Raw genomic sequence first — 12,059 nt, forward strand, 5'->3', positions numbered from 1 at the left:
ATGTTTGATTTAGCAAAAGGACATAAAATAACAAGGTGTCTGTTTCAAGAAAAGATCTTCTAAAATATTGGTTATTTTCTCCTGCTAGAATTTAGTTTTACAGTAAATGTCAAGTGGCATGGGTAAAGAAAATGTGCCCTCTCCAGTAAAACTTGCAGTCTGTTTTTTTGGAGAACTTTTCCGTGTTAATACAAACCTTGAACTCAAACTTTATACTTCCCCATGTTGAAATTATGCATTATTTTGTAAATGGGTAGCTAGCCAATGGATGCTGGTGTTGCTGAAATGTTTTCAGTTGTTATGTTTATGAGAATGTATAAGCTGTGTCACTGTACATATTAGAAAAGGAGAGTTACTTACAGTGTGTAGAATCTGCAGTAATTGTTAAACGTTCAAATTTTTCTTGAGTTTCCTGTTTCACCTGGCATACTTCTTTTAGAAATGTTCCTTGTAGGCAGCCTTAATTACTATTTTTAGAAAAGGTCATCAGGTTTTCATAAATGGGAAAAGAAACATATGTTACAGTGTCACACAGTAACCTAATTTTGTTACTTACTTGAAGAGCTTCTAATTAAAACGTTGGTTTTTTTAACAAAAACATATGGAAACATTTAGCTATTTGATAGTAAATATTAGGGTCAGTTTTGTTAATTTTCTCCTGCTTAAGTTCTTTAAAATGAAAGAGCGCGGGATAATTGAAGAGCTGCTGCATCATGACACTTCCAGTGTATCTATATTAGGTGACACTTATATACGGCTTATGATGCAATGTACTTGGAAGGGCCCAGCCTCTTAAAACTGGATTTCTGAAAGGTGATATTACTGATTTGAAATGCAAATTGGCTTTTGATCAAGATCAGGAAATAACTGAGACTAATAATCCAGGAAAACAGAAGGGTGTGTTTTTTCTGGAGTTCTTACTTCAAGAGCTGAATCACACAAGGCACTGTCATCTTGCAGTGTGGTCAGCGGACATCCTAATGATACCAGGTGGTCAGCCGTTGATGTCAGAAGATTGTATTGTTCACCTTGATAATTCACAAGACTATGATCCTTCAGAAGAATAATGGTACTTGATCAATGTACTTATTTTTGAATGTCTAAGTCCTCAAACGCTTATGCATCCATATGCTAAAGCACGTTGTTGTTGCCTAGCTGGATCAGAACTTGAATGTTCCATTTAAAATCTAGGAAAGGATTTTTTCTTTTCATAGTCTAAACAGGATGAAGATATTTCTGCCAGCCGTTTTGAAGATAATGAAGAGCTGAGATATTCATTACGATCAATAGAGAGGCATGCCCCTTGGGTACGACATATTTTCATCGTCACTAATGGGCAGATTCCCTCTTGGCTTAACCTGGATAATCCTCGGATAACCATAGTGACACATCAGGTAAAACCCAAACAAACAAAAACCAAACAAAAAAACCCACCAAAACCCCCAAACAAACAAAAATACCAACATGAAAGTGCTACTGGTAAAGATTCTGTGTTTGTTTTGAAATGCAGTTATCCCCTTTCAGCTAAAGGTTGCATTTATTTGGAAGGTAGAAGTGACCACCTCTTCCCTGTCTCATCCATGGTTTTATTAAACCCCAGTATGTCTTTGTATTTTGGCTAAGCAGATAACTGGATATACATCAAGCTTTCATTTAGTCCACTTTTCTAAATACTGAGGCTTCAGCTAATGTATACCCATGTCTAATTTCCTTATAAAGTCTATTTTATAAAAAACCTGGGGAGAGGAAAATGTAATCTAAATCCATAAACGCTCTATCAGGACCGATAATAAGCTTGTGTTGAGACAGGATGGATTACAATTTCTGGAACTAAGAAGATGGCTGCAAAAAAGTAGCTATGCATTCTAAAAAACTTACTCAAAAAGAGAAAGGGAATCCTTCAAGTTTCCTGAATAAGTGAAACAAAAATACTGAATTAGCTTCTCATTACAAATTCGGGAATAATTTTGGTATCTGAACATGCCGTAGGAGCCCTGAGCAACCTAAGTTGTAACAAGATACTAACTCAACTTTTGTTGCTGTCTGCTTGTGGAGTTACTTGAAAGAGATGGAAGAATCCTGACTTTTTGAATGCTGGAACAGGTTCAACTTGCTTGAAACTTTGTGCAGCCTGTACTGCATAAGTATAAATATGTGTACACTGGGCCTGATCCAGTACCCAGTGAAAGAGGAGTTTGTGTCTTTGCATTGAACCAGGTGCAGTTTCTGAGTTAAGCAGCAGACTTGAAAATGGTTTTGTGTCGGGAAAATGAGATAGCGAAGTTCTTTTTTGTCAAAGTATTTTCACTTTTTTGGTCTTTCATATCTCTCCTTGTTCTTGATAAAACTTTTTTTTTAAGTAGATAAGATGTACCTGTCGTTTTATGGTTTGGGTTTTTTTTAAATTTATTTTTGCCTTCTGAAACTGTTTCGGGTTGTTGGGGCTTTTTTGTTTTAGGAAATATTTCAGAATGTGAGTCACTTGCCTACCTTCAGTTCACCAGCTATTGAAAGTCACATTCATCGTATCAGTGGCCTCTCTCAGAAGTTTATCTATCTCAATGATGATGTTATGTTTGGGAAGGATGTTTGGCCTGATGATTTTTACAGTCACTCTAAAGGTCAAAAGGTAAGCCATTATGAAAGGATTTTTTACCAGAAGATGATATAAAACTTTTCTATAGTAAAAATCAAAGAAATACTACTTTGAAAGGGAGAGCAAATATAAGATTTCTCTTTGCTCCCCCTTTTACCTCTAAAGGTTCATTATTCTTAACTAGAAGATTGTTAGCAAAGCTACAGGGTAGGGAGGGCTCTGTCTTTTTTTGTATGTGTGCTGTGTTGATGTTGGGTTGCAGAATTACTTCTTTGCGTATTCACTCACAGGTTTCTGGTGGTATAATGCTTCCTCTGTCAGGCTTCATGCTTTAGTTTATAAGTGTCGTTCTCTAATTCTCCCACTTTCTGTTGGAGCACTAGTAAGACTGATGTGGTGTTTGGCAGCTGTCAGTCTTCCCTCCCTTGTAAATTCTTTTTGTTTTGTGGGAAATGTTCAAAACAAACCAGAACCAATTCTTCCATGGGAACACTGAAGTCAGATGATATTCAAACTGGTCTAAATTTACCAGTAATTACCTCTGTTCCAGACACCCATAATATCTTTGCCCAATCTATATATAATTATATGTATAATTATTTACTAAAAGATATATTGTTTCATGTTCATGAACATCAAATAATTTAGTCTTTCAACAGACCTATTATCAACAACTGGGGTAAAGCAAGGAAAGCAGACTGAGGAAACATTAGCAATAGTCATGCATAAAGAGTCTACAGGAGCGACATGGAGGAAAAAATTAAGATGTATATTTATTATTTACATTAAAGCAGTAAGTACATAAGACACTAGAGACCACTGAATTAAACACTTCATGCAGGCAGATGTGCATGCTTGTGTACACATGCAGAAGGGTTGTGCAAAATTAGTTAAAGCTACCCTAAAATTACTGTTTCAGTACTTGAGGACGTTAAGAGGCTTTTAGTTGTTTTAAATCTTTAAGGACACAGCCATATAGTTGCAAAATCATATTGTTAGTGCATTTCTATTGCTCTTTAGTTATTCTCAGTTATGATGATAAAGTCAGCGTAGCTACAATGTTGTTTGTGATAACCTGATCAGTAAGTGTTTCAGTAGGAAATGTGCTACTAAAATCTTGAAACAATAAGGCCTAAAGGAAAACATGTGTGGTTTTTAATGCCGCCTCAGTTGAAAATACACACACCCACACACTTTTTTTTATCTTGGCAATTCTTAGAATTATTTAAGTCATAGAGGATCAGATGCTTCAGGGATTATGTTCAACATGTGCTGCTTATCTCATGACTGGTTAGTCATGAAGAAACATTTTGAGTCAGGAGAACAAGTGAACTGCAGAGCTATTTCAGAGCTTAAGTTCCTCCTTCTTATCTGATAAAAGATAAAATATTTTCATTGGAATGTGGTTTGCAGAAGTGGATTTGGGATGTCCTGCTTTCTATTCCTGGCCATTGCTGCCTTGCTGTATGGCCTTGGGAATTCTTCAGTTCTTCCTTCTGTTTGAAAGGGATAACATTTACTTCACAGATGATAGGGTTTAAATGCTGTTTGTAAAGCTTTGTGAATACTTAAGGCACTATACACAGGGAGGCATTATTTTAAGTCTCTGTATTCCAAGAAACAAGCTCAGTTGACTTCTATTTGCCAGTCCTTGTCTCAGACTGTAATGTTGTTCCAGGTTTACTTGACTTGGCCTGTGCCAAACTGTGCTGAGGGATGTCCTGGCTCATGGATTAAAGATGGTTACTGTGATAAAGCCTGTAATAACTCAGCATGTGATTGGGATGGAGGTGATTGCATTGGTAAGACAGCAATGTGAAATTTAGAAAAAGTGAACTGGTTATTTTTTCTTATAAGAATAATTCTGTAATTTGTCATTCTCCGGTAACTACAAAATTTGCCTCCTTTAATAACAAAAAAAAGTTGGCTTACAGATCAAAACCTTATTTCTTGCAAACTACAAATTTCTATGGAAGATGACAGCAAATAGTAGGGCATAGGAAAATCTTTGGGTACCAAATTTGACTAGCTCAAAGGAAGGCTTTTGAAATTCAGATTATTATTATTATATATTATTGTATAATATATATAAAATATTAATATTATTTGGACTCAGATCCAAATAATAACAGGACTCTGAAGCTGCACCATTAGTTCCTAGATCGAATTTTCAGGACTGCAGGGTAGGAAGTACTTCTGGATAGAGGAAGTGATGCCACTCTAGGGGGCTGTAAAGTCAAGACTGCAAGCACGAGAAGAAGTAGATCAGTTTTCTGCCTGCCTTTTTGAAGTTAAGACAAAATATGTTGGAGTTTTTGTTGCAATTTTAAGTTGGTTCCTAAACTTCTACAGTGAGATTGTACACACTATAGATTTTACACTCCCAGAGGTCTAGTTAGCATTTGCTCCATTTTAATTTCACCGGTGATAAATAAGATTGTCGACTCTTCAGTCTAGCTTTAACACTGTGGCTTAAAATGTGCCTTTCCTCAAAAATCAGGATTTGAAATGACTAGGGTTTTTTGTTTTTCTTTTCTCTCCCTGTAGGTAACAGTGGGGGTAGTCGCTATGTTGCTGGTGGAGGTGCAGTTGGAGGTATTGGGAATGGACCACCATGGCAATTTGGTGCAGGAATAAGTGGTGTTTCATACTGTAACCAAGGCTGTGCTAATTCCTGGCTAGCAGACAAATTCTGTGATCAGGCCTGCAATGTCCTCTCCTGTGGATTTGATGCTGGTGACTGTGGCCAAGGTATGTAAAATACATCACTGATAAACTTTCTGTAGGGATTCTCAAGAATCACCTGACCTTTTCGGTTCATCGTTACTCTCAGATTGGGCTAAGATGCCCTGTACAGAGTCAGGGAAAAGAGCTGCCAACAGCTGAAGAAAAAAGTTAGACGTTTCTTGTATTCACTAATCTAAACCTGAATCAATATTATATGCTGCTTTATTTAATAAAACCATTATTGACCAAGCACGGGTGGGGTGCTTGATACTTTACGGAGCAGCAAGCATCAAACTCCTTCCCCAAAAGGCTTACATTTTAAATGGAGAAATTACATTTCAGCTATGCAAACAGTCTTTACCTGAATATGGACAGCTGACTTGATGGTGCTCATAGTGGTTAAGAAATTAAAGAACCAATCTGATGCTGACAGCACGAGTTCAAGCCTGGCTCTGGGCTTTTGCCAAAGGCTACTCTCAGTCACCTGTGAAGTTGTCTGAAGTTTATTTTGATATGAAAGGCTAGAAGGAGTGAATGAAGTGATTGAGAGTGCTGTCTGGTATAGGCAGGGGAAAGAAATGGAAGAATTTGGCCTGTTTGGAAGAATAGAGGCTCCCCTGCATCTCAGCTCAGACAAATGCGTTACTGGGAATTCTGTTGCTGGCAGCGAGGTTTTGTTCGTGTGAGAGTTGACGGATAATGTCTTCTGCTGTGGGAGGGAGAAGTTCGATTCAGCCTATCTGATTTTGGAAGTTTCAAATCAAGATGCAGTGTAGTAGTGAAATCCAACCATTGTAACATTAATCTACTAAAATGTGGCAAAAATGTAGTATGGGCACGTTGCTTATGACTGATACATAATTTTAAGTGACGTGTGATAATAAGCCACTTAGGCTCTGCAGGTAGAGACTGAAAGAATGATAAACTATACTGGCTGTTAGAATTACCACTGGCATGTCCGGCGGCTTTATATGTCTGAGTATGTTCTAGTCATTCATTATTAAAGATAGGTGAGCAAGAAACTGGAAGCTACAGTTTCACAAAGCTGTCTTACTGCTAATATAGTGAATCTAGCTGGGCATATTACAGTGGAAATGACTGAAAGATGTGTCATACTACAAATTGACAGAAATTTGTTTTGTTTCTTGGTTTTTTCCCAGATCACTTCGAAGAGATGTACAAGGTGACGCTTCAGCTTAATCAGACCTACTATGTTATTCCCAAAGGTGAATGTCTGCCTTACTTCAGCTTCAGCGAAATAGCCAAGAAAGGAATTGAGGGTTCATACAGTGATAATCCAATTATCCGACATGCTTCAGTTGCTAACAAATGGAAGACTATCCACCTCATAATGCATAGTGGCATGAATGCAACCGTGATCTATTTTAACCTTACGTTTCTAAATAAAAATGATGAAGAGTTTAAAATGCAGGTAGCTGTTGAAGCTGATACTAGAGAGGAACCAAAACTGAACACAACTTCCATGCAAAAATCTGTCTCTGATTTTAGAACTATAACTTCAATACCAGAAGCTGAAATGATATTTGAGGATATTCCTGAAGAAAAACGCTTTCCAAAAGTCAGGAGACGACAAAATGGCACAAAAGAGAGTCTACGTGAAGAGGTGATAATACCATCAGTAAATGTGTCTCTCCTTCCTGAAGAGGTTCAGCTAGCACTGCAGAACCTGGACTTAAAACTACTAAATGGTGATATAACTCAGAAAGGATTTAACCTATCCAAGGCTGCTCTTCTGAGACCTTTCCAGTTTTTAACAGTAAGGAGTATTGTAGGCCTGGAAAAGAAGGGTATGCATAATCGTTCAGAAGATCAGAAGAACCATACCAGCTGGCAGAAGCCTCATAAAGATGTAAAAGATGGCAAAATAAAAACAATAAAAGCAAATGAAGAAGTTCCTTCAAGGCTTACAGGAACAAAGGGAACTGTTGTAACAGCGAACACAAACAAACCTATTTATAAAGTAAAGCCTAAATCCACACTTCCACCCCAGAGCATGGGAAATAAAAATGAAACTCGAGAAAAAGTACTGAATGCACTGATACTAAGGGAAACGCAGAAATCAAAACATACTGGAAATTTAGATACTGAAGAAGACACACAGGGAATGGAAGGAGGAAGAGGGCATGTGCAGGTGGATATAAATGTAAGGGAGGGGGTAGTGGGAAGAAAATTACAGTCTTATGCTGGAAGTTACCAAGGCTTTTTGCCATGGGAGAAAAAGAAGTACTTCCAGGACCTTCTTGATGTGAGTATCTTAATGTCATTGCTTATTGGAATAGTTGCATCTTTCTGCATTTAGTGGAATACTGTTAATTTGATCTATAAATTTGCCTTTGAGGCAAATACTGAGATTTCTTGAAAGCTCCTTCTGACTTTTCAAAATCTAATTTGTTTATGATCTGGGCCTTTCTTAGCTAGGTGGCAAAAGCTCAATAGCCTTTTCTGTTCCCTTTCTACTGCCTTTTTTTTTTTTTTCAGTCAGATTCACTTTTTATTCATTGTATGTTGGCACAGTGCTATTGTTCAAGTATAGCACTAGAAGAGAAAGCTTAAATTTTGTTTTGATTGCTTTTATGCAAATATGGATCCAGTTTATTAAAAAAATGTAAAAAATATGTATAATGGGAAGTACTTGAGTTCTAAAACTTAAATTGAAGTCTGCCAACAAACCTGAATATCCAGACCGTGTCAAGAAAATGTGTAGGAAAGCTTCCTCTGCCTCTAGCCAAAGCATTTTGGCAGTTTTGAAAACCTGTAGAAGAGAAGATAGAGACTGAGCTTCAGTTGGTAGCAACTGCTTTGCACTACTCCAAATAGCAAAGGGGCTATGTTTTTGAAAGACTACCTCTTTCTGTTCATCTGAAATTGGATTTTGCATGAGGAATCTTTATATTCATAGGATTTCAGTTTATCCAATATGGATGAATAATCAGCAAAAAAAAGGCAATATTACAAATAAATCTGATAGCAAACAGGGACTTTGTGTGTGACATATCAGAGCACAAATATTAAGGAAGTTTTTTATAGACTGCTTTTCCTCAAAGCATGAAAATTTTAAGGAAAAGCTGACATTTTTATCTTTTCTTTTTAAAGAGAGAACTAAGGAATATGAAGAAAAATACTCAAAATTTCTCTTCCCATTTTCAAATATTGGAAAGAGTTGGCACCTGGCTGAAATGTCATTTTTCCTGTATGTTTAATGTTTTTGGTCTTTTTTGGTAATGTAACCTTGGATTTATGCCTGTCATGCTGTTTAGGAAGAAGAGTCATTACTCAAACAAATGTCATATTTTACTGATGGTAAACATTTTGGAAGGCAGCTGAAAGACACATTTGCTGATTCCCTTCGATACGTAAATAAGCTTTTAAACAGCAAATTTGGATTTACGTCTCGGAAAGTCCCTGCTCATATGCCTCACATGATTGACCGCACTATTATGCAAGAGCTACAGGATATGTAAGTATGTCTTTGTTTGGAATAATGTAAAACTGTAGGTAAATCTACCTTTCTGTTGATGCTTTGCTATAGCTATTTCCAATGTGTTGATGGCTACTCACTAAAATTATATTCTGAAAAGGGAAATAGGGAGTTTATTACAACATGATAGTCGTGCTAAAATAAGGAGACTTTTGAGGACCTTTTAAAATTCTAGATGACAATTTTTTTTTTAGGTAAGGAATGTTTTACTTTAAGAAACTGGAGTACTAAATTAATTTACATTCTTATGTAGGTTTCCTGAGGAGTTTGACAAGACATCGTTTCACAAAGTGCGGCACTCAGAAGATATGCAGTTTGCTTTTTCATATTTCTACTATCTTATGAGTGCCGTCCAGCCACTGAACATTTCTCAGATCTTCGATGAGGTTGATACGGACCAGTCAGGCATTTTATCTGACCGAGAGATTCGCACGTTGGCCACGAGAATCCATGAATTACCATTAAGTTTGCAGGTACTCTTTCCTTACCAATAACTTCTAGAGTAACTTCAGTTTTAAAGTCCAAAACTGTTAAAATGAGTCAAATCTTTATTGATCCTTGCTTATAGCATCTGTAACACTTGGCAATTCTTAAATTTTACGTGGAGAATATAACATTGTGTCCTACTTTATCATTGTTATATGGAGTCAACAATTAAATTGAGTTCTAGCAGCATCAGAAAAATGGATCACTGGTGTCAGAGTTCAAGAAAGCAGTTAGTGTGAGTTTTTCAGGAAAGATAAAAGCCACTGGTAAAAGCCACTGTGAAGAGTGGGATCCTACTGTGCTTACTCCTGTTCTTGCACATAGAATAAGACAGTCCTTGCCCTGAGGAACTTGTGGCCTAAAGAAAGAAGTGAGAAAAAGGGTAGCAAAGAAGTCATGGTAATAAATACTATGACCGTAAACAAAGATTCACATTTCTGTTTTTATGGGAACCTGATAAACAGAGACATGGTCTTTGTAGGACTTACGCTCCTAGAGACAGTAGAGAACGAAGTGTACTATTTCTGCTTTACAGGGAGGAATCAGCACAAACCAATAAAATAACTTGTTCTTGAAATAGCACATAAAATCATTGGCATAGCTGGAACGCAGCCCTTTTAGTGTGTTCCTGACCTGTACCTTAGAAAAGCTTCTTCCTGTCCTTTTAGTTCACTTTTCTTTTTGCTTGATTTGGGGTTTAATATGCTACTGCTGGTTTGGGAATTCTGTCCTGACATCATCAGTAAAGCTGTGTTTTTCATTTTTAAATGAAAGTGACATTAAGTCATGCTTTATCTGGTCTCAGTTCAACTATGCACTGAGCATTTGCTTTACTTTAGGCGTATGGGGAGTCTCGCTGACTTCAGCAGTTATTACATTGGGGTCTGCTGAATATTAAGTCTTGTTTTTCCAACAGTAGCATGGAAATTTGTTATGTAGGTAACATTGATATGTCTGTGCACCCTGGATTTTTAGAACTACGTCAGTGAGAAAACAGGATTATCTTTTTTTTCCCTTCTCTTTCTGTTAGGATTTGACTGGTCTAGAACAAATGCTAATAAATTGCTCTAAAGCTCTTCCTGCCAACATCACTCAGATTCATGTCATTCCACCAACTCAGGAAGCATATTATGATCCCAATCTGGTAAGAAACATTGGTCTTAAAAGATGCTTGTTTTTTTTCCAGAGCATGTATTCACTATGCTTGAAAAGCTGGTGTGATTTCTAGAAGGAAAGTATTTACAAAAATTTCTACTTGTGTGTACATGAAGTGTTCTAAAATGAAAATTTTACAAGCTATTTCTTAACTTAGAAAGCCATTAATTTTCTTCAAAAGCAGAGAAAAGCTGAGCTTTAGCATGTTATTATATGTGGGATTTAAAAAGTCATCCTTGCTAGGAAAATTCAGAAAGACAATAAGCCCAATACCTCTCTGACTGGAACTTTCTCATAAGTATTTATCTGAATTATAACCCATGTATTTAAAACCAAAACAAAACCCCAAAAAAACATCAAACCATCAGATGGACATCTTTAGAATAATTCTTCCTAATTTGAAGGCTTCAGACTAACTCCTTCTAACTTCCAAAGATGGGCTGACAGGAACCGCATAGAGTTCAGCAAGGAGAAGTGCTAAGCCCATGCACCAGTATTATGCTGGAGGCTACCCGGCTGGAAAGCAGCTTGGCAGAAAAGAACCTAGGGGTCCTGGTGGACACCAGGTTGAACGTGAGCCAGTAGTGTGTCCTTGCTCCAGAGAGAGCTCCTGGTATCCTGGGCTGCATTAGACAGTGTTGCCAGCGTGTCAAGGGAGGTGACCCTTCCCTTCTACTCAGCACTGGTGAAGCCACACCTGGAGTGCTGTGTTCAGTTCCAGGCTCCTCAGTACAAGGGACACATGGACATACTGGAGGGAGTCCAGTGAAGGCCATGAAAGTGATTAAGGGACTGGAGCATTTCTCTTATGAGGAAAGGCTGAGAGAACTGGGACTGTTTAGCCTAAAGAAGAGTAGCCTCAAGGGGGGATCTCATCAATGAATATAAATATCTGAAAGGTGGGCACAAAGAAGATAGAGCCAGGCTCTTCTCAGTGGTGCCCAGTAACAGGACAAGAGGCAATGGGCACAAACTGAAAACACAGGAGGTTCTCTCTGAACATCAGGAAACACTTTTTTACTGTGAGGGTGACCAAGCACTGGTGCAGGTTGCCAATTTGTGGACAGTCTCCATCCTTGGAGACATTCAAAAGCCATCTGAACATAGTCCTGGGCAACTGGCACCAGATGGTCCTGCATGAGCAGGAGGGATTGGACCAGATGAGCTCCCGAGGTCCCTTCCAACCTAAATCACTGTGTGATTCTGTGAAAACTGAGGTCTTAGGACTAGGCATTCCTTAAGAATTTAAGTCCTTAATTTCTATTTTAGGGTTAAATTCTGATAAAATCTGCTGGAATTTAGGAATCTAGAATCTTTAGATCTGATACTAATACCTAAATTTCCTTTACAATGAGAACTTAATTCCTGCATCAACCTATGCATTTGAAAAAAATCTGTGCATGTACTTTGCTAAATTGATGACCTGGTGTTTTATAGCTTCAAACCAATACTGTATCAAAGCAAAAATAATTTTGATGAGTACAGATCATGAACTGTTGGGTAGTAAAAGAGCATTACTGATCCCCAACACATGCAAACCGTAGTACAGACGTCTACAATGTGTGTGTAGATAAATGTATATGGACATTGACTATT

General features: G+C 37.5%; 1 protein-coding gene across 4 annotated transcripts in view; it reads left to right on the top strand.

Annotated features, from left to right (window-relative positions):
* GNPTAB (N-acetylglucosamine-1-phosphate transferase subunits alpha and beta) overlaps positions 1–12,059 on the top strand; it is a 47,607-nt gene that overhangs the window by 24,857 nt on the left and 10,691 nt on the right. For all 4 annotated transcript variants that reach the window (XM_075157568.1, XM_075157576.1, XM_075157582.1 and 1 more), the window contains 8 exons: positions 1,215–1,394; positions 2,459–2,629; positions 4,275–4,398; positions 5,144–5,347; positions 6,484–7,589; positions 8,602–8,801; positions 9,076–9,295; positions 10,339–10,452. In XM_075157568.1, coding sequence (XP_075013669.1) covers positions 1,215–1,394; positions 2,459–2,629; positions 4,275–4,398; positions 5,144–5,347; positions 6,484–7,589; positions 8,602–8,801; positions 9,076–9,295; positions 10,339–10,452 — 2,319 coding nt within the window. The remainder of the gene's footprint in view (positions 1–1,214; positions 1,395–2,458; positions 2,630–4,274; positions 4,399–5,143; positions 5,348–6,483; positions 7,590–8,601; positions 8,802–9,075; positions 9,296–10,338; positions 10,453–12,059) is intronic.

The sequence above is a fragment of the Calonectris borealis genome, chromosome 1 (assembly GCF_964195595.1).
Source record: "Calonectris borealis chromosome 1, bCalBor7.hap1.2, whole genome shotgun sequence".
Lineage (NCBI taxonomy): Eukaryota > Metazoa > Chordata > Aves > Procellariiformes > Procellariidae > Calonectris > Calonectris borealis.